At 41.4% G+C, this 23,660-nt stretch overlaps 1 protein-coding gene across 3 annotated transcripts; it reads right to left on the bottom strand.

Annotated features, from left to right (window-relative positions):
• Positions 1–13,688: 13,688 nt before the first annotated feature.
• veli (L27 and PDZ_signaling domain-containing protein veli) lies at positions 13,689–23,159 on the bottom strand. Of its 3 annotated transcripts, XR_005109705.2 has the most exons (7): positions 23,073–23,159; positions 22,697–22,738; positions 22,241–22,389; positions 21,031–21,240; positions 17,943–18,086; positions 15,782–15,861; positions 13,689–13,811 (listed from the first exon to the last, which is right to left on the bottom strand). XR_005109705.2 is itself a non-coding variant. In XM_037421831.2 (6 exons), the coding sequence occupies exons 1-6, from the start codon at positions 23,107–23,109 to the stop codon at positions 15,853–15,855; spliced, it is 591 nt and encodes a 196-aa protein (XP_037277728.1). In that variant the 5' UTR covers positions 23,110–23,159; the 3' UTR covers positions 15,353–15,852. The 3 variants fall into 3 exon arrangements, 2 of the variants coding, with proteins under 2 accessions (XP_037277728.1, XP_037277727.1); XM_037421831.2 differs by lacking the exon at positions 13,689–13,811 and having other exon boundaries at positions 15,353–15,861; XM_037421830.2 differs by lacking the exons at positions 13,689–13,811; positions 15,782–15,861 and having other exon boundaries at positions 17,804–18,086.
• Positions 23,160–23,660: the final 501 nt, after the last annotated feature.

Raw genomic sequence — 23,660 nt, 5'->3', positions numbered from 1 at the left:
ACCACAACTGATACCTTTGGAATCTAACAATGTTTGGTAAAGGTGCACCATATGTTTCACCAAGCACAATTCGCAGTCATTTTAATCAAAGCATACTTTCTTGAGTGATCAGCCCTCCTAACATTCATTGCAGTCAACCCAGCTACCATAGGCGTCAGTCACACAGTGTCATGTAACTCACGTAGGCAAGTCTGTCAAGTTCTGTGTGCCATTGATCTTTCTAAAACCTTGTGTGATATGAAAATAAAATAAATCCCCAGAAAAAAGATATGCTGCCATAGGACCTGCTTGTGCTCTCAAACACACATTAGATTTACACAATGCATTTCACGCAACACTTGCAACAACTTTACTAGCTCAACTCATTGCACATAGCATGTAAAACTGCATTTGTACATGCAGATGTTCATTACAGTAACTACGCAAATCCTTTTAGTGCTGATGCAAGAGATTCAAGCGTTGTCTTCAAATCAGGCACTAACAAAATGCCCATGCAGACCATTCATCACTGCGACCAGAGCACAAGCGAACCAGTGGCTTCAGCATAATGTCCTTCAACAGCACGCAATCCGTTTTGTCCCACCCGTATTAAAACATGGCACAGTTGTTTGTCAGGTACTCACCGTGCTGCATCGAGTGTGTCTTGTTGGTTCTCGTTTTACATCTATGTTAACTGTTAGTTACTATAAACTTGTCAAGCTAGCCACAGAAAAGGTTAGTTCGTGCGTGACAAGCTGCCTTGTCTTTTTTGATAGATCTATAGCGCTAGTGCATGAATCTAGTGTGTCTGGTTAGATTCGAGCAGTTGTGCATGCGATGCGAGTGGCTCGTCAGAGCTTGCCTTCTCAAGAGCACAGGAAGCAAAGCTCATCCTCGCTAAGCCAAGATCAGTCCAGGAACACGTAGACCTCCGTTGCAAACGAGGAAGGCAACATTGCTGTTTCTGTGTTTTGTCACCCGTGTGTCATGACTTTAGCCTGTGAAGAACTTGACTTCAGCTCATCGAGGACAACTGTTATATAAACTGTAAATATACTAGTATTTACTCGCGTAGCTGTAGTGGATGTTGTACAAGCGTCGGTTACAATCTAATGCGTACGCCACTGACATCACCTTCTATCACTTTAACCACAAGTTCCAAGCATATTACCATAGCAAAGAAAATAAAAAATGCGCTGCACATAGTATCTCGTAGCAAAAAAAAATGCAAGATTAATCGAGACTTAATTTTTATTGCACGCAGAAATCAAGTACCCGCATATCGGTTAACGACCCGGAAGCCTACATGCCACCAATGTCAAAAACAATTCACCAAGTCAGATACTTGCCCTTTGCAATAAGCTTCTGTGCACCACAAACTCTGCAATTTTCTCATACTCGTGACCGACAGGCACCCTAGCAACAATAACAACAAGCAACCAGAGAAAGAGCATATTCAAATGCCAAAACACAGTCGTGCAGTCCAGATGCCACCATCAAGGCCATCAAGTAATAACCAACTGTTGAGACAGTTGACAGCCTGAACTACCTAGTCTAAGTAATAAGTCACAGCTAAAAAAAATATATATATACTATATATGTGTGCATGATAAAATGTTTTTTTTCCCTCTCATGCTGCGCAACATGGTTGTTACGAAACACATCAAAATAATGTGATAATGTGAGTGTACTATCTACTAACTGCAAATGTCTGAGTGTTACTTTTATGTGTACATCTGCTGTATATACGGTACTCTTGGTCATTACTACAATTCATCTATGGACGTTTTTTCTCTCTTAGTGGAACACATTAGCTGCGGCCCGGACCGTGACCATGTCTCGTGTTTTGGACTTGGGCTTGTTTTTTTTGTTTTTGTTTTTTATTCTGTCCCTAGGAGAGATGTTTCTTGTAAATGTGCTCCCAATGTTATTACGCCGTGTTTTGATTCTACAAGGTCTGTTGAAGCAAACTGTATAGTTTTTCATGGGGAAAAGAAAAGCACAGCCCAGCTGATGCATTTTGCTCCCCACATGTTGGCCTAGAACATCCAGGTATATTAAAAAAAAAAAAAAAGTCATGCCTGCATTATTCTGTTTTCCTAGAGTGTTGCCCAATGAATTAAATGTTACGAAATGAGTCCCTGGCTGTTGGTGTCAATGTTGATGTTGGTGTGAGGCTTTTTATCACTGTTCCTTTTTGTAGGGGAGTCGAGGCCTCCAATGACTGCAGACAGCACTCTGCAAAATCAGACATAACGAGCAATACTACAACCAGTCATAATGTTCGTGTCGACTATCTAAGCAGATGCTTTTCAATCACTGACAAAGCGTACCGAAAACTAACAAGAGTTGTGATGTGTTGAAGTATATTTGCATTTTGATCTGCACTTCACTCTAGGAGTGTCCCATACCAAATGATCCAGACATTTGGCACTCTAGGGGACAATCATGACCTACCAGACAATGAACAGTAGAATTTCCATCAATCAAAAATTATTGCTTCTATATTTTATGCTTCTTTCTTTTTTGTTATATTCACACATTCCCTCATAAATGCCTTCAGAGAAACAATAAAAGAAAGACCATATTCTATTCGCAAAATGCAAAGAGTGTAAACTTGCAAATACAGAAAAAGCCACATATATAAAAAATACATATATATATATAATATATATGAGCTTTATGTGTGGAAAGTGAGATGTAGGATTTGAAAATAAAAATAAATGGAAGCTATGTTTCAAAAAATGAAAAGAAAATGTGTGTCCAACTTTTGTCGTCCTGTGTGAGAAGCATTCACATGCCCATGAACTGTGCTGTATACACCACCGCACGCTCAACCCTCTGCGAGAAAATATCTTACGATTCCACTTAAACGAGATTGTATACAGTTAATAATGTTGATGCCGCTACACACGCAAGGTGAATTAAAAGAATAGCGGCGCAAGATTTTCAGTCATTCTCCTGAAACCACCCAAGTTCTTTGTGGATCTCAAGATGTATTAAAACAAAAAATTGCAGTAGGCCCAACACGCCCTTAGAGATCTACGTGCCTAGAAGACCCTTGGCATCTTCACCTCTCACGACATCTGTTCATCGCTCCAGCGCCTTTTAGGCTCGATTTCTTGGCAACAGCAGCACTCACTGTTGGGGTTCAGTAGCACTCGTGACCCAATCCTTGACTTCAGCGCTGTACGTGGCGACAATCCAAGAAAAAATGTCAGCTCCGCCCGCTAGCCTCTTCACATTCAAACCAAAATATAACAAAATATTTGTTATAGTAAAGTAAATGAAAAATAATATTTCAATAAATATCGTGTTAGGAATATATCTTTATAATAATTTTTGAATACAACGAACTTGTTTTTGTGTAAGATGCAACTTTGTTATAATGGGGTTTGAGCGTACTTTCCTCAGCTCATGTAAGCATTAATAATATTAACAGATTTGTAATTACTATATAAAGCAAGTCCTGACAAAATTTACCAGAAAGTTCAAGTTTCCAAACTTAAAACAGTGACACAAGTGTGTCGGCACTGGGAAGTGCTTGATATCACCCGAGAAGTGCTTCACATCACGAAAATGAGTAACCACTATTGGATGGAGCACTCATGTAAATTTTCTGTGGGAGGGACAGAGATGTCTATGGGGGGAGCTGATGCGTTTTCTTACTTTATTGCCTAGCATCGTGAATGACGCTGCTAAAACAGGCTCGACTGCCATACGAAAACCACGTACAGCTTGAAGTACGAGGAACCATGATATGTGCGGTTTATATGTCCTTCTGAGTGTGGTTCTCACCCTGGATAACCAATGAACCCAAGCCTTCCCCCTTGTTAGCTTCGATTTCGTCACAAGAGCAGCTCCCTACATATGCGCACATTGTGAACTCATGGTACACCACATCGCTGCACTGCCCCAAGGTGGTGCTGCCATTCCTACCAAGATAAGCAAGAGAATAAGAAAAGGTGTGGCTGGTGTTGGCATGTAGGTAAGTAAATGCGTGGCGGTAGTGTAACACGTAGAGCACAGCTGGAAACTGTGTGGAAATTTAGTAAACTGAATGTGAGAACTCTATTTGCAGGAAATTTTTTAACACAAGCAAACAAGCGACCAAAACTAAACAAGAAACGAAAATCTAACCAAACAGCGTCAGCTGCCAGAAAGAACACAACTAAAGAACCTGTGATTAAAGCTGAAATGCATGTGGAATTTTTAAGTAAAAACTAATGCTGTGCGAATAGCGAAATTTCGGATGCAAATGAGTAGTTTTGGAATACTTATACAATATTTTTCTAATATTCCAGAATTAAACTGCAGAAAAAAATTTAGAAGATTCTTAAACACGTTCTTAAGAGATGGCAACATAAAAGAGTTTCTTTTCGCTACGTTGACGAAGCGCTAGCGGGGTGGTGTTTCATAGTTGCCTCAACAAGAATAAAGCAATGCAGAGGCTAAATTGTATTTACGTACGTGATTTGGTGCAACCAAGGTGTTGCCAATAACACTACTCAAGAAAGCCAAATGCTATTTCCTCAGCCTCTCGTCTGCTTTCAATTCCTGTGGAAGTCGACAGATGTGTCGAACAAGGGCGTGCTCTCTTGTGGAGTCTCGAAGTGGTTAGCGCCAGCTATTGGAGTGAACGGACTCAGTTAGACGCGTTCGGAACGAACCAAAACAACACACATTTATTTAACTACTTTTAGATCGTCGATATCGTCAGCCGAATTATTATACACCTGTTCTGATCCACACACTAAGACTGCCTTACACAATATTACGCAATACTCAAAAACAAAACAAACACAAGAACACACACAAGGCGGCTTCGCCAGCGCTTGACTGACCGCGAGAGCCCATGGCAGACTGCCCGTGGTGCCGTGCACCGGGGACCCACCGCGAGAGACAACCGTTTGCACCAACTGCCACCTGCCAAAGAGACTCGATTATCTCTCACATGCTCCCACCAAGGCTTGCCACCAGGCCTCACTGCCAGCGCCACCGTTCTAATCATGATGATGACGGTGGTGATAGACGCTCGCGAGCACATTGCCACCTACCGCTCGATAGTTTTGACCCCTGAATTCGGCTTCTGCGCGAGACATGTGCGCTACTAAAGGCAAACAACTTTACAAAGTGTTAGCACCCTTACATCTGGCCTTTAACGTGGGGCTCTTGGAGCATCGGACGACAGTATTTCGCGGTTCGGTGCAAGCTTTTGTTTGGGCCGGGGTAGAGTAGGCTTGCATTGCTAGTGTCGGCGGTGTGCTTTGTTGAGAGCAAGAAGATCGGTTGTTGCGACGTGTTTGAACTTGTTGGCATGTTGAGTTTTTTTTTTTTCTGCTCACAAGTGTTTTTGTTGTTGTTGGTTAGTTTTAAAGAATGTTGTTGAGTTGAGACGAGAGCCATGCGGTTTGCATCCTGGGCTGAGCACAGCTTAGAGCACGTGGATTGCAGACCAAGCCCGAAGCCAGTGAGTAAGAAGCCTCGTGGGTGGTTCGGTTTTCTGTAAATAGCTTCTTCTATCTCTTTGAACTCAGGGAGTCGGGCGTCGTTGCTGTCTTGTCTTGCGTTTCGACGCCGGGGCGTGGTGACACCGTCCGGGACGGTGGGAGCCGATCGCTCAAGCTGCTATGTGCGGCGAGCGATAGGGCCACCTTACAAAGTGGATGTCTTCCTGCGGCGGCCTCTTCTGCTCCTGGGCTGGGTGCTGGGTGGATGCCGGTTGTTGTCGAGCGCCTCATTAGGCCTAAGGCTCTGTGCAGCCGCCTGACGCACGTGGCACAACTAGGTGGATCGTGGTGTTGAACTGTTGACTCCGCTTCCCTCCCTTTTTTTATCTTGTGATGCACAAGTTAGGAAAACTGACCTTTGTTTTATTTCAGCTGGGTGTCTTTGCCCCCACCAATGTATTAGCTAGCAGTACTGACCATCGTACCACGTGGGTGAGGAGCCCGAAACTTCCTTCCCTTTGTCCTACTGCATTGTTCTGTCGAGTGTTTCGAATGTATGCAGCGCAAGTGATATAATGCGCGGCTCGCTGTCTTCTGCACATCGTCAGCGCCGCTGGCAAGGAATGCGGTCATGAGATTAGGCGATGGACATGCCTGGGACCTGTGCAACTGCCTGCAGTCCGGCGCCCTCGTGAGTGCTGGTCACAATTTCAGAAGATGAATCGGCGCGAGTGACAGTTTCTCGCGCCAACGGCAACTTTGCCTTTACGGGACCGGTACTGAGGTGAAGTCATCGAGCCAGAGAGTGCAGCAGTGTCGACCGAAGGCGGTGTCTGGGTGCACAGACATTTTTCGGACATGTGTTGTAATTTTTTGTTGGAGCTTGTGTAGATGATTTCTTTCATGTTTTGTCGGGCTATGGTTTGAATTAAGATCAAAAGAGATGTGGGGGTGCTAACACCCCCTGTAAAGTTGTTTGCGCCTCGCAGTGCACGTGTCTCGCGCAGAAGCCGCATTCAGGGTTCATAACTATAAAGCGGTAGGTGGCGTGCTTGCGAGCGTTAGCGGAGAGGAGGAGAAAACTGCCGAACACTTGATAATGTTCTGTAAAGGGCTTCACCCTATAGTTCAGAATGATGGTGCACAGTTTTTCAAAGCACTGGGGTTTAGAGGCAGGGAGAGCAAAATAGACTAAGCGGGTAAAATTAACTAGAAGGAGTTTATCTGATTGGTTGCTCAAGTCAAGGCACGAGTGAAAATTGAACCATTCACTGCAAAGTACCAGTCCTATACTTCACTATTTAAAGGAAAAAAATAAAAGATAACTCTTGTTGTTCGCTAAGTATTACGGCTAGCTGGCGTTAGCCGCCGCCCGATTTAAAGGGTACAGCCACATTCATCCATGCTAGCTGGCGTTAGCCGCCGCCCGATTTAAAGGGTACAGCCACATTCATCCATCCATCCATTTATCAGCCCCATCATCATCATGGTTAGAACAGTGGCCTGGCAGTGACGCCTGGTAGAAAGTCTTGGTGGCGGCACAGGACAGATGAGCGAGTCTCTTTGGCAAGTGGCAGTTGGCGCGAATGGTTGTCTCTCGCGGTGGGTCCCCAGTGCACGGCACCGCAGCCCATCTGCCGTGGGCCCTCGCGGTGAGTCGAGCGTTGCTGAAGCCGCCTTGTGTGCGTTTTTGCGTTTGTTATGTTTTTGAGTGTTGTGTAATATTGTGTAAGGCTGTATTAGTGTGTGCATTAGGACTGATGTATAATAATTCAGCTGACGATATCGACGAACTAAATGTAGTTGAATAAATGTGTGTTGGTTTCGTTTGTTCTGACCGCGTCTACCCAGTCCGTTCACTCCAAGAGCTGGCACTAACCACTTCGAGACCCCACACTTTTCAAGTCCAAAGTTCCGAATCTGCCTTGTAGACATCAATATATAAGAACATCTGAAATGCAAGTCTCATGTTTTCTTACATTCTGTGTTTCCGTGGAACTTACGAGACTACACCATATGTTAAAATGAACATCTGAAATTTAGCATGCTAAAACACCTTCAACGTGGTATTTTTTCGACTTCCAGCCCAATTTTCAGGTTCAGAACAGCATTAATTGAGCCCCTACCTCGGTCCCACCCATCACCTCAATGGTGAAACCAGCGTTTTCTTAAGTCACTACATTGGCGACTGTAGCAGAGCCCTAAAGGCAGGTTTGCCACAATACAATTGTGATAAGGTAAAGCATTTGAAATCTAAAACAGCAACTTTCAATTGGACATTGGCCGTGTCTGTCTTTAAGGTATAAGGCCAAGTGGACAAGGCAACTTTTTTCTTCACATGTTTTTTGGTTGCGATTTCCCGCCTGTCATTTTGCTGCATATAGCTTCCGTCTGTGCAATTTCTTTCGAAAGATACAGGTAAATATGTTAGACCACCCATCCACCTGGGAAACCGAAACTGCCAGTTTGTGTACATCATAAGATACCCTGGATATGTAGTATTTCGTTGGTTATTTAGCAATCATATTAAGTGCAAACATGTCCTAATGCTCTAAAAGCATTGTCAACTCATCATTTTTAATCATAAGTCATAAGCTTCTAACTAGGTGAACGTGTAAAGTGGTACATGTGTTGTTCACGCTCAAAGACACATATGCGTGCCTGTAAACGATAAAATTTGCTTTGTTTGATGATGTCTGTCGTTTCAATAATGGTGCAAGCACATTTGATATTTTGAAGCAAATTTGAATTGAGCCTGGCCGGTGCACTCAAAATACGTACCTCACAAACGATCAGCACCACAGTGTGAAAGTGCATCGTCATGGCACTGATGATGCTGAACAAGCCAGGAAACAATTTTTTTTTTTAGCTGCCACTCAAGAAAAGGCCCAAAGTAGTAAGGTCCACAATGGAACTGGCTACAAATATTTAAAATTTTAGCCCTTCTGATCATCCTGTGTAACCACTGCCCTTTTTCAAGTTTCTTTTGTTAATTTTCTTAGAATTTATATTTCTGGTATTTTTTGTATGTGAACAGTTATGACTCTTTTGCGAAACTGAGGGATCCTCCCGCTTCGCCATTAAAGAGACACTAAAGGCAACTATTGTCGAATTTGATTATTGAAATAGTGGTCCAGAAACCTCGTAGCGTTACTTTTGTGCCAAGGAAGGGCCTATTTTGAAATAAAATCACGTTTTAGTGGTTCGCACTGGGTTAGCGCACTTCAAATTATCTACCTCAAGAAGCGAACCAACCGGACCGACTTGCGTCACTGTTTCCATGCACACAATGTTGCCCGGCTTCACTGCACTAGTACCAGCAGACCGAAAACAGCGGGAGCTACAGCAGCAACAACGGCCATAGATAAATTTCCCACCATTGGCTCCGAGATTGCAGATGCTTTATGCTTAAACTGCGCCCCGCTAGATGGCACTACCTGTCCAGTGTAACTAGCAAAAATTGAATTTTCGAACCACTCGCGCCATTCCCTATAGTAACGTCCGGCAGTTTTTTTTTTTTTCTTTCCATGAATCAAACAGAAACGAACAAGCAGCATTTCATTGCATCTCTTGATGCACAGAAGGTTCTTTATTTAGTGCAGCTAGATAGAGTACTAGTGATTACTTGTAGGCGGCCCGTCTGATGTCATCGGGATCATTTTGAAAATGTCCTACTGCAACGCATGTGTTCTTCAGCATTTACCTTAATTTCTCGGCAAGTAGGACACTGTTGTTGATAGTATTGTTGTTTTATATGTTGCCATACATTGAGCTTTCACTCTGACATAAATTCTTATTAGACTTTAGTGTCCCTTTAAGAGTTGAATGTGACAGCAATATTTTGTTCCTAGAACATACTTCTAACACTTAGTGTATGAAACCTTTTCCAACTTGCTATGCGTCTACTACGTGGCCTTAAAGGTGCAGTAGCGTGTGTGCCTTTTGTAGTGGGTAGACTGGCTTTAAACTATGAAGTCATTATGATAATCCCATGTTCTGAAGCAGGATAGCAATGCATGCTTGTACCACGCATTGTTAAGGCAATATTTCATGTATTGTGAAGCATGTATACAGGACCTGTGTGCCTGTAAAGCATGAAAGTTATTTTAACTGTATTTCCAAGCAGATGAAGTTATTTTCACTGTATGCACAATCAGAGGTGTGGCTTTGCGATAGAACGCCCGTTTGCTATGGAAACGACCTTGGTTCGATCCATCCCCACTTTGACCCAGGATATTTTATTTATTTTATTTGCATCTTTCTCAATTTTTTGGTCACAAAAAGATTATTTTTTGTTCACAACCAACAATGCCAATGCCGGAATTTCTGTGAAGCGAGCTCTTTATCAATATTGTGCTAATAAAAATTTTTCATTAAGGCTTGGCACACTTATCACATTAGTAGGCATGTAATAAATCTTGATAAGCAAAATCGTGCCCCAAGATTTAACATGGCTGCCTGTTATACGAAGGTGCCCCTAGTGCTAGTGCATACATTTTTGGTTATTGAATTACTATGTTTTCAATATTCATCACACCTTATTTGTTTTGGTTCATTGCACAAGCCAAAGCTTTCCTCACGTACTTGACGAAAATAAATTTTTTTAACGAGTGGAATTTATAATTGTTCATGCAAGGCATACTTTTAATGAAAATTTTAATTATGAAAAATAAAAATTATTGCAGACTAATAACCTCTATTGATCATTGCTTTTTTAAAAACAATTCCGTCACTTGGCCTCATATCCTAAAAAATTCGACCATCGCAGAGCGTGACAGATAGCTTTGTCGCATACAAAAATGCAATGAGGTGAAGCATACTAAAAATCTGAAGGGGTCTTTTTTGATAGGACATTGACTGTATTCGTCTTTGGCAAGTTCAAATAGTGAAATTCCAGAGCGAATTGAATAGAATAGCAAGCAATATTAAAAAATACTTCATATGTCAAATGAATCCCCCATGATAAACTTATGGTTAAATTACAGCTTATTGGACTTCCAAATTTTCTATTAGCCTGGATTTGTAACTACCTGTCTGATCGCTCCCAGTTTGTGTGCATTAATAATCAGAACTCAATTCTTCTGCCGGTTACTTCAGGTGTCCCACAGGGCAGTGTACTCGGTCCCCTACTATTTTTGATATACTGTAATGATGTAGTAAATTGTGTAAACCCACCTGTTAACGTTAGACTTTTTGCAGATGATTGTATTCTGTTTAACTCGATAACTAGTTCTAATGACCAAGCAGCTCTCCAGTCCACTCTAAACAATATATGTCTATGGTGCAATCAATGGGGGATGAAACTAAACTTGGATAAATCAGTTCTGGTCCGTGTCACTAACAAGAAAAAGCCAGTACTAACTGACTACACGCTCTCTAACCAACCTCTTAAAGAAGTTAAGGAATACAAGTATCTTGGTGTCACTCTAACGAATAATTTAAGTTGGAATTCCCACATTAAACAAGTTTCTTCCGCAGCTTTCCACAAATTATGCATGCTAAGGCACAAACTTAAGGATGCTCCTACGAAAGTGAAATTTGTAGCTTACCAATCTTTGATTCTCCCTAAATTAGAATATGCATGCGTTGCATGGGATCCTTATACTAAAACTAACATTTATGCCTTAGAAAAAATTCAGCGGAGGGCAGTTCGTTTCATTTACTCTCTTTACAAGCCTAGTAGTTCTGTAACTAGTGTAATGCTTTCAAATGGTATGACATCTTTGCAGTCGAGATGCAGATTCTTACGTCTCAAATTTTTGTACCAACTTTCTAACCGCAAATTTGCTCTGAACCCTGACCCCTACCTCACACCACTAAGAACACGCCAGACTCGGCATTCACACGCGCTTTCTTTAGCACCATATTTTGCTCGTACTAACTTGTTCAAATTTTCCTTCTTTCCTCGTACCATTGAAGAGTGGAACGATTTGCCTGCAAGCAGTTTACACTCTCCCGATCTTATTTACGCTGAAATTTGAAGTTGTTTTTCTAACTATTCCAACTATTTCCTCTTTTCCCTCCCCACTCTTTCCTTTTGTTGCTTTTGTATAAATATGTACGCTTTCCACTTTTTTCTCTCTTTATTGTTGATGTTGTTTTGAAATGTGTATGACAACTGTATTATCTTGCCCCTCCTGCTTTGGCCTCTGGCCAGCAGTATTTGTAAATAAAATAAAATAAATGTTCACCCTAGTAAAAACTGAAAAATGCCACACGCAAAACTCCATAGACTAGCGAAAAACAACCACTGAAACTTATCGACCAATCTTTAGAATGAGCAGAAGGGTACTTATACCTAGGTCCATTACGAGTTACAAGTACAAAACTGCTATTCATTGGCATCCCACTTCAAATAATGCAGGTGACTGATAAACTGTAAATGATACAGTATCATTTAAAAGTATTGGTATAACATAAATCAATCTGCACAGATTTACAGATCACACGCTACACTTACATTGTTGCGTTGCTTATACCTTTCATTGCACAATCTTGTACAACTTCGTTTCTTGCAGGATTGTGCATTTATTAAATTTTTCATGCTTCTTTAAGTGATGTTTGCAAGAAACTAAAGCGGACAGCGCTGTGAGTGCAGAAGGGTGATAATTCGACAGCATTGAATAAGATGCAGTAAAGTGATGATGCTCACATCACATCCCAGAATATGATGCTCACATCATCTCACGCAGGAGCACTGCTTAATCCTCAATACTTTCACATGTTCCAAGTCCACAAGATGATGACGGCATCTACCAAGCTGCCTTGAAAGCCGCAAATATCCGCGGGAAAAAAGTTCCTAAACAGCACTAACGTGACACACACAAACAGTTGTAGGTACCCCTGTAAACAGGTATCCCTGTATCCCTGATGCAAACAGGTATCCCTGTAAATCATCACGACTATCTCATCTCGATAAAAAGCACCAGTGCAAGACGAGACACTGGGCTCGGTGATATGAACGCGACTTGCGCATCACCACAAAAATTACAGGACCAAAAGCTCCGAACAAAAGCGCCAACATCCACCAGACATTCACTTTGGAAATCATTGAGGCATACTAATTATTGGGGTTTAATGTGCCTAAACTACGTGATTACGAGGGATGCCGAAGTAGAGGGCTCCTCAGTACGGTGTTCCCGGTACACAGGCCTCAAGCACGTTCCCCTCCATCAAAAATGTGGCCGCCGCAGCCAGGATTCGATCCCGCAACTTTGCGAGTCGGCAGTCAAGCACCATGACCACTCGGTCATCGTGGTGGGCAAGATATTTCAACACATCAATACAGAAAATTCTTTTGGTTGAGTTGGCACTTGTACAGCACTGTTCACCTTTGTCATCGTCACTTTCCTACACCCCCAAGTGCATGATGAAAGCTATATATTACAAGTGAATAGAAAGAGAGGGGAAGGTTGATCTAGGACACTCCTTTGTGTGTGTGTGTTAAGACACAACTAAACACAACCGCCGACAATGAAGCATGAAACATGCAAGTGAAGAGAAAAGCGACCGCCACTGTAGCTCACCGGTAGAGTGTCAAACGCATTATCTAAAAGTTGTAGGTTGGTCCATACCTGCAGCATGTTAATTCTTCATGCACTTGAATTCCTTTCCCTCATGTCGCAATCACTACACTACAGCTGAAAACTAAAATATTCTCATTTATGTCTTCTTTGGCTTTATCACCTGTTTGCTTCACTTAAGTAATGTCTAAAAAAAAATAATTGAGCCCTTGATCAGTCCCCCTTCTTTCGCTAATTCACAGCAAGCACCTTGTTTAGGCAGTTTAGATGCCTCAGGTGCTGTTTATACAAACAAATGTTTATATGACGGTTTGTTGGTTAGCCTCCAGCACGCGAGATTGTGTGCTATGCAACCTCAACTGCAACAAAACAGTTATCATAAGGTAGTACGTAGTCTATAAGTGAACAGCGAGCTATATTAGGATCTGCTACACAAACTGCAGCCCCTTGTCTGTCAAAATACTGAAGAGTAACTGCAGGCATAATACACAGAAAGGGTGTCAACAGCGCAGGTTTGATGCCTTCGGGCACCACGCAAGGGCTTATCGGTCATTGTCCAGCTCACAAGAAGATCACACTTCAATGCTGCACATACGGGAAGAGAGGGGGAGGATAAAAAATATTAAAACAAAACAAAAAAAAAGCTAGATGGAGGAATGACTGCCATTGTAGCCGAGTTGGTGGACCGTAGCACTTGTAATGTGATGGTTGGGGCTTTGGCCCTTCTAATGATGTCTTCTTTTTCGTTCATGTTAACACATTTTCCTTTAATTTCATTGTTGCCACGCTTAAATTAATAAGTACAAATAATGCCCCCAATGGCTTCCTCCTCTTCATTAACTGCAAGCTTCGTATGGTCCTGCATAAATTTATGTCGCTTAAATTGCTGAAGCTGCATAACCACAATGCTTTCAATTGTAGTGCACTTCAACCTCCCAAAACGAGTGCCATAAATATTGCAGTGCAATGCTCCCATGAGGCAATTCACTGCATCAATTACACAGACATCACAACATTTGTACATGCATTTTTAATAATCAGTAAGTGATACAAAAACAGCACGGCCACTTTTATCGTAAGTTACAGAACACAGGATCATGCACAAACCAGGCGACAAGACACCTTGATTATTTTTGTGCACACTTACTAAAAACAAAACAAGTTATGGTGAGCCGCTTTGGAATGTCTTGTTCATTGCACTATGCATTTATGATCACGTAATACTCTGTGCAGCTAACTTAACTGTTAGCATAGTAGGACCTCACTTACACAGTCTTTGACAATGTGTCTTCATGGTTACAATGATGTCGAGTCCCAAATCCCACACTGCTAATGTATAACACTTCCCATATATTAATTTCACTGCATGTGGTCCCAATAAACATCTTTGAAAAGCCTCATTGTAAATGCATCTAATATATGTAGATACACACTAGCACGAATTAGGTAGACAATAAAATTTACTGTACAGCACCAGTAACAATGCTTTATGCCACATTACAATTTAAATCATTGAAATCACATACATTATCAGAGCATCGTGTACAAAAAAAGAGCGTGCACAGCACCACAGCTACAAGAACATGAGTAAGCAGCAAGTGAATATCCTGTTTTCTCGCATATAACACACATCCACAAATGGCAGAAATTTTTAAAAACATATTACCCTCACATTTTAGCAGTGCAAGTTTACACCCCAACAGAAGTGATCCCTTAACAATAGTAGAAGATTGCAAAAGCTTTATCGTTATTCTGTTCCAGTCATCAATTTCAAGGCCCTGTTTTCCTCTACTTTCAGTTTCAGATGTCACTGTCATCTTCCTTGTATTCCTACAAAGCATCCCCACGAGGCCACTTTTCACACAGATGCTCGCGTATATCCTGCGCCTCAACTTCAGCTCCCGACTTCCTGCATTTCTTTTGCGTGTTATATGCGAGAAAGTGTGGCATAAAAACAACATTTCACAAAATTGCCTTGTAAAGAAACTTGCTCTAACAAAACAAAAACAATGATCATGCAGATTTGCAGAAGATAATTAATTATTAGCAAGAACCAGAAAGCTACAGTCCACTAATATTGATTCAAACTCGAAGGGACCTCTAAATTTTGTTTGAATTATCAATAAGTTTGAATTATCAGAATTTCTCAGATATATGACTGTGGGTGAGGTGACACCACACATAGTGATTAGGCATTCATTTCATCAGATTTAAAATTTTTTAAAGCATTTTTAAACCATAACTGCACACAATGAACAGAAAGCAGAGGTGTAAGGTCCACAAGTTTATCGGCCATTTACTGCTGATCAGACCTTTCAAAGAAATCGATAACTGCCAACTGCTTCTTTGTTATATGTGCCTTCAGCACAAAGCCCTCAATACCAGTGAGAAGCATCATGGTTTACCATGCGGGTGCTTTGTTTCAAACGTTTGTTTACTATCAAAGCCATTTTCCTTAAAGGCCTGAGGCACTTATTTTTCAATTTTAGGCTGTTAGGATTATGCAAGCATGCAAATTTTAAGTAATAGTGGAAAAGCAGCTGATATTTTCTGGTATGGAACTGCAAAAAGTATGAATTAGCCGAATTATGTAGTTTGAATCAAGAGGCTTTTAAATACATTGAAAGAATAGAGAGCCAACGAAAAAAATTAATTTTCTTTGAATTAACTGAAAGTATGAATTATAAAAGTTTGAACTATCGTGAGTCTACTTTATTCAGAAAATAACTTTACTTGCAGGTACAACTTGTGCTAACACAAAATAAAACATGCTAATCAGTGTTAAAACATCAAATTATTGATATTCATAAGCTGGGAGCTCTCACTTACAATCATCTTGATACCTAGTCTTGGCGAATCCTCAGATTGGAGAATCCCTTCCAGAGAACTCTTCATTAATTTCATGGCAGCTATAAAGAAATATTACCAACTTTCAAGACAAGTACTTATTTTTTTTAATACTGACACAATGTACACATGCAAGGTTTTTAAATGTATCTATGAACACCAAAACATAGAAGCATGTAGATGTTAGCGAGCCAAATTAGTTGTCTGCAAGTCAGTGATCTACATGATTGCTAGCAAATGGACATAACTATGAACAGAGTTCAAAACCTGTATACCAATAGTGTCTTTGCCTGGTAATCTTGCACAGCCATCCACAGCTTTGTTGTGATTAGAAGCATTTAATATTGCATTTCACTGGTACATACCTTTGCATCATGAGCATTATTGATTGATTAGAACAGCAACTCCTAGTCAAGGTGACCGCTAAAGGAGCCCACAAACACAACACACACACACTTAACTTCAACATTTCCTGACATCTTCAGCATAAGAAATATTATGCCCTTTGAAGAGAAGAGCGCAGAATGGAGAAATGAAATTCGCACTGCTTTTTCAAAGCCAGTTACTGAAGCCTCTAAACAAGAAGCATGACAGTGAGTGCCAGCTTGCACGGTAAAGCCATAAGCAATAACTTCGAAGGCGAGCTGACGCGACATCCGTAAACTGCACTGGTGCTCTTCCTTAATATGCCATGCTTCTATTGTGCTTTGATAGCACGGAATAGCATGAACCAATTACGGACTGGCCTGAAGCTACGAGTACCAATCTAGGCACAGTAACAGAAAGGCAGAGCACGTGTGTACAGCTTTTCCTGTCTCGCCCTTCCAGGGAACATTGAGTCGACATACACCAATTGCAGCAAAGAACAAATGTTGCTGAGACTGCAACCTAGTTCCTCGACAATGGTGGCACATAAATTCTCTCGCAAGTGAAAACCGATAGAATGTGGCAATTTATCGAATCGTCTCATCGTTTCAGTCTCACCAGTGCTCCACAGTAGGTCACAGTGCAACGAATGGGATGGGTAGGCAAACGAAACACAAAGGAGGGGCAGGAATAAGTGCTTGCAGGTCAGAAAACAGAGGTTAAAGAGAGTGTTCCGTTTCACATGGGAAAGTGAGCACCTGTTTGTGAATCTGCAAGCAGCGTGCGTTAGCCCCATCTTCTCTCACAAATGGTCAATGAAAGAATCACAACAATACGCATTGTAGATAAGTGAGTAAAAGGTACTCAGACATAAGTAAAATGATGGATGTGAGGCAATGCACAGCCACAACTGTGTAACACCTAAACACATTTACACAAAACAAATTAAAACTCAAACTCCTTTATTTTCAGCCACAGAAATTACATTAATGCAAGTTAAAGAATTTATCATTTGAGTTGATTGATAGATATGTGGGGTTCAACGTCCCAAAACCACTATATGATTATGAGAGACGCCGTAGTAGAGGGCTCCGGAAATTTAGACCACCTGGGGTTCTTTAACGTGCACCTAAATCTGAGCACACGGCCCTACAACATTTCCGCCTCCATCGGAATATCATTTGAGTTATATTTTTATTATTGTATAAACTAATAATAAGCAACTAGTATTCTGAACTGTCCACAGTTAAGACCTCAATCTAGCTTTCTTTTTTAGAACAGCTACACTTTCTATACTTAATATTTTTTATGTAACAACACACTGAGGCCACTAATAAAAGTAATGGTATCCTGGCAGCAAGAAATTGTGTACAGTTAAAACCCTTTATAAGAGGCACGCCCAGGATTGCAATCTTTCTTTTTTTTATGAAGTGTCTCTTACAAGGAGAGTACCACGTATCCGTTTTCTAATCAACACCTATTTCAATCTAGGCATACTCTTATAACCGATTGTCTCTCACATCAGTATCTCTGATAAGGAGTACGACTGTACATATTTGTCTATGTTTCCGACACCGAGTTCTGCAGGTAGATGCAACGTTTATACGATCCCAAGTTATAGAAAATGACATCTTGTACACTGCCTGAGATGTCATAATGTTAAGGAACCACTTCCTGAAGAGGACAAAAATGTTACGCGCAGGAATGGGCGAGTAGGTTAAAATGCAGCACCGTCGTGTCTACACAGGTCGTCCGAAGATGTTCAAGAGGCATTTACCCGACGGCGAGTGGCACGCTGCTTGTCGAACCGCATCTCCATCTCCTCCAGTACTTTGGGGGTGTAGCGAACAACGAGCTTGACCGTACCCTGGGCTGCCTTCAGGAGCTCCACTGCCTTCTCGTGGTTCTCGCCTTCCACACTCTGTGCATGCGAAGAAAGAAAAAAAACAACATAAGAAGTGAGGTTGAGATATAGATTGCGGAAAACAACAACAAATGCATTATATAATAGGCAGGCTTCAGCTTATTAAACAGTGGTTCAGAATTAGGATAAATAAAGTCTGCTTATTAATGAAGTTGTCTCGTCAAAGTGAAATTTCAATGTTTCTGTCATTTCTCCCTATTTTTTGTTCAGTATTCCTTCAGCTCAGTCCAACCTTCTACCGAAGTGCCACGGACTCGACTGCATTTTGTGCAGACCTCTCCTGTTAATTATGTGGTAGAACTCATTGTGGCATCTTCTGACCTTCATCGTCGGGGGCGTTACAGTCCATATTAAGCTTCCCAAGCCGCATTATGATCCTATTTTCTCTCTCTAGGTAGCCAGGATGACTACCTCTCAATACCGGAGGTGGTTGTGAGGTAGACGATAGACTCGTACAGAAGTGCATCGCCATCGGCTGATTCGCTCGGACAGTTTGCTCCCTGGTTACGCCTTGCCTGCTGTTGCTGCAATCGTTGGAAGCACTGTACACCTTAATAAACTCCCATAACAAATCATTTTCCAAAGTGAACGACAACACAAAAACACAAATATTATCTTAATGAAGACAATCTTTTTTCTAGTAAATGTGATCGCAATGAAGAGTGAAGCAGCATTTCTGAAGCTTGTGGGCTGAAGCAAACTGTTTCTGAAAAATGTCTGAACAGGTGACATATTTTAAAAGTTGCTCGATTTGAGACTTTTTTCCCTCCTAAGCTAAAACAGCTAGTGTTTCGTAACTTAGTGACTTATTACAACATAATGTTTACGATATTGCCTGTCAATACTGTTGCTGTACCTCAAACGCATAATTTTATAAATGGCCTCAGACTTTTAAACTCGTCGATAGTAAAGCCTATTGAAAAATCAATACATAAAAAATCCCACCTTCGATTTTTCTTAAAATCTCACAAAATGTTCCTCACAGGTGATAGAAAAAGAATGTTGAAGAACATATTGCATTATTTTATTTGCAATGACAATATTACGGGTGGAAGTTCCAGCTTTTCAAGCATGCACTTAGGTGATAAACGCATGAGAAGTCGGGCCAAAAAAAAAAGTAGGATTGAGCTTCTGAATCATTTGAACAGGACCATACTTACAGAGTAGAAGCAGATTTGGCATACTGAGGAATAAATTTCTGTAAAGGCGCATTCTTGGTGCGCTTTGCTCAGCTTTAATGCCGGATGAGCAATACACGATGACACACTCTAAGGCAATCCGTACATATCTGCAGACAAGGCGATGAACTGAATTGTTCTAACACCAGCATAGGACCACAGAAGAACGTACATGAACACTTGGAATTACCCCCTCCCCTATCCCCTCTTAAGCTGAGGAATGCATTCAACAAAAGCCATGGTGTGCTCAAAATGCAGCATTTTTTCTAGATGACTTACAGCAGTGCTTGACACTAACAAAGCACGACCATAATTTGTATCGTTAGGTAAGGTTGACCAAATGCACTGAAAACAGGCCTGCAACACATGGCAAAAATATGCACTAAAACAATCTTAAAGTAATCAATGGTATCTAGGTAATTTCCATTTGCATAGAGCATTTTGACATTCTTCAGCCATACAGTCTTCTACACCATCATTTCAGATGCAAGCTTAATCACTTCCAAGCTTGCCGCTTTTAGGTGGGAGAGTAAAGTTTCATGCTTTGCTAGGCTTTACTAAATTATGTTCCACAAAAATTACAAATTTCTTACCGTTTCCTATTGTTCGAAGCCTATCATACCATAGATTGCCTACAAGAGGGGGCGCGCATGAAATTGTTGAGCAGAAGATCGGGGAAGGAAACGCTAAACCGTATTCAGGTTAAGGAGGCAACAGCAGTGTTACTAAATTTCGATATTCGTTATGCTTCGGTGGTTCCTCTCGCGAGCTTATTACCATTTAAGTGTACTGAACCAAAACATTAAGAGTAGATGACTGTAATAGCTGCCTCATGCGAGAGCGTCAGTAACCGAGATGCCAATAAGTTGGGGCTCTCAAGCCTCGGCTTGAAACGGCAAATTGAGGTATTGACATTTACCAAATCTGCTTTTGCTCTGTAAGTATGGTCCTGTTCAAACAACTCAGAATCTCAAATTCCACTTTTTTTTTTTAGCCCGATTTCTCATGCGTTTATCATCTAAGTGCATGCTCGAAAAGCTGGGACTTCCCCCCCGTAATATTGTCACTGCAAATAAAATAAAGCAACATGTTTTTAGTATTCTTTTTTTATCATCTGTGAGGAACGTTTTACGAGATTTTAAGAAAAATCGAAGATTGAGTTTTTTAAATATTAATTTTTCATTAGGCTTTACTGTTGAGGAATTTGAAAGACTGAGGCCATTTATAATATGTGTTTGAGGTACAGCAACAGTATTAACAGGTGATATTGTAAACATTATATTGTAATAGGTCACCAAGTTATGAAACACTAGCTGTTTTAGCTTGGAAGAAAAAAATCTAAAATCAAGCAACTTATAAACATTGTCACCTGTTCGGACATTTTTCACAAACAGTTTGCTTCAGCCCACAAGCTTCAAAATGCTGCTTTACTCTTCATTGCGATCACATTTATTAAAAAAAAGATTGTCTTCATTCAGCTAATATTTGTTTTTATATTGTTGTTCACTTTAGAAAATGACGATAGACGAAACCAGTCCCTCTGTACAAAAAAAGTTCAATATTTTTTTTCTCTCCTAAACTATGCAGTTAATAAAAAAACGAAGTTCACTTTCGTGCTGTTGGGTGGTATGTGCACAAGATATAAAATAAACAATCAAATCTAAACTATGAACTTTTCGACCCGTGTCGATCTCTCGTCGAATTACCCACCAACTAGCCCAAGCTGACGCTTTTGCTGAAGGCCCGAGAGGAGAGACACTCACCACACCGTTGACCGAGAGCAGCTGATCACCGCGCTTGAGGGCCCCATGACGGTCAGCCACACCCCCTGGGATGATACGCGATATGTAGATGGGCGAATTCTGTTCCTTGCCCCCCATCACGTTGAAGCCAAGCCCCTCGTCGGTCTTGGGCAGTTCCACAACCCGAGGGTGCGCGTGGCCTTCGCTCGCTGCAAATGCTGCCACTGTTGCCTGCAATCACAAAAACAACACCAAAGATTCAATGGGGAAGCTCGTAGTCTGCTGGATAACAAACCACGAACACAAATCACATTCCAGTTTCATAACAACATTGCTGCCAACTTTTGAAACACAAAATTCAGATTCGTCAAGTGAAAGAATTATTTTGGCAAAGGCAAATCATTTTACTTTCGTTTTTTGGTTCGTATGCAATATTCACACGTTCAGATTACATTAGCCTCAATGTGTGAAATTACTTTTGTCATGCCATTTTGGGGGAGCGGGGCATAGAGTGATGGGGAATTCTGAAGCTAGATCAAATTCTTTAAGAGTGCCCAATAATCCTCTGTGTGTGTGATAAGATTGCCACTGAACAACTTATCCATGTCTCACTTTAGAACACAGTTCTCCCAAATGAAGGTAAAAGAATAGAACTAATTCCCTATCTGTAAACCTTCTAGATAAAAAGTTCAGCATAGCCCTGGCAGAAAACCTTCTGTAACATTGAATGTTGTCCTGCAAATGTGCATTTCAACACCAATAGCTGGCAATAATGTGAACATACGTACAACTAAATTCTTTGTCGCAGTAAAAAGGATTTTCAACTCACATTATGCACTTGTAAAGCTCAAAATGTGTTGTTTTGGAAGGGTATGGTATGTGCAGGTATGTTGTCTGCAAGGCATACATACTTCAAAATTCATGCTCACTACCACAAAGCACAGATGCTAGTTACATATGTTTAAAGGGATGACGTTTGTCGCTTCAGGTGCTTGTAACCTATGTCAGTTTGCTAGCTAACGCAATCTAGGAGAGACATGGTAGGCTCAGGTCTGTGACACACAAAGTTTGTCTGTGACACACACAAACTTTAAATCTCACATTCCCGAGCACAAGGCACAGAGACTGGTTACATATGTTTAAAGAGATAGCGTCTGTCACTTCAGATGCCTGTAACCAGCGGCAGCAGCATAAGCCAAGAAGCTTACTTTATTAACCTGAATACACAAACCTTGGCTGTGGCACTGGCCCGAATGTCGGGACTACCAGAGATGTCGACAGTTTCGTAGACATGTTCGTAAACCTCGCGCACGGCGTTGCAGAATTCACTCTGGAGAACCTTTTGTAGGGCAGCGAGCTTCTGCGCTGGGACTTCGCCACCTGTCAAACAAGCGCTACATCACTTCGAGTCAACACGGTCTGCAGACGGCATCAAGCGTTCTGACGAAACTGCAGCGAACTAGAATTTCAGTTAAATGCTTTTACACGCGACGAAGACGGTGACATTCGAAGCACTGAAGGGAGGAAGTTGCAACAGGGACATCGACGGCGACATATAAAATCATTGCAAATAACAAAACCGCTGCATCACACGCGCAAGTGCAATCGTGCCTGATGAAAACGATAAAATATTGCAACAAAGTAACAGCATGCTTGCACCCGTACTCCCATTTGAAGCGTTACTTACTGCGCTGAAGTTTCTCGAGAAGCTCGCAGGCCCGCTTGATGTCTGTAAAGCAAGTACGGCGTTCAGTCTACTTTATAATCAACAAATAAACAATCACTGCACGCGCTAATAGCACGAATCTTAGGGACGAAATAGGGGGAAATATTGCGCAGACACGGAACGCTGCAAAACAAAGGTATGCGGAAATGACTGCTCGTCAAGTTGCGATTTAGGTGTCTTTCAGCCAAGGTTGTACGCTAGGCGAACATCATACAAGAAAACGAGCAATACACACGTGACAAGTTTTTATCTGGTGTTGCGAGCTTCCCCCTAAACCTAGCCTTTCTCGACCACCTCTTCGGAAAGGCACGCATGTGAACTTAGAAACCACACCTACCTCTTTCGAGCATCAGACTTTCTCCGACGGCGGCCATGTTTTGTTTTCATGTAGAAAGGCTTGACTTCTGGCTTCGGAATCCGCTGGCTAGTTTTTCGCGACTGGCTGCTTATAAAGCTGTACGTGTGTGTTCCTAGTGGTTTTCGGTGAAAAAATCTAGAAACATTACTCTGGGTACATTCCAGTCTAGGATACACTTCCCACAGCATTATTTCGTGGTTTTGCTCATCGCTCCAGGACAAATGACGCTTACCTAAATGCATGCAACGTGCACGGTATACCACGACGTTTACATAAGCCCGCTTCAAACCGCAGCGCACAGCAGCATCAAAAAGAAATACTGTCTGCACATCCAACTGTGGGCCCAACAAACACTTTATTCACCATCGCAACTTCAGTGCACCGTATTAAAACAGAGCAGGCACATGTCGCCTCGAATGCGCGTGTTTTGAACTTTATTCACCGGAAGGCCTAACACATAGGTGCACATATTCGTGCAAAGTAAAGATAGAGGTTAATTTGAAAAATGCAGCCCTAAGTACAAGAACTTCAAATTCCTAGCGACTAATGTCTTCATGGTGCTTATTT

This window comes from Rhipicephalus microplus, chromosome 2 (assembly GCF_043290135.1).
Source record: "Rhipicephalus microplus isolate Deutch F79 chromosome 2, USDA_Rmic, whole genome shotgun sequence".
NCBI classification, from domain to species: Eukaryota; Metazoa; Arthropoda; class Arachnida; order Ixodida; family Ixodidae; genus Rhipicephalus; species Rhipicephalus microplus.
The sequence above is the reverse complement of the archived record's forward strand: the minus strand, read 5'-3'. Positions and strand labels throughout refer to the sequence as shown.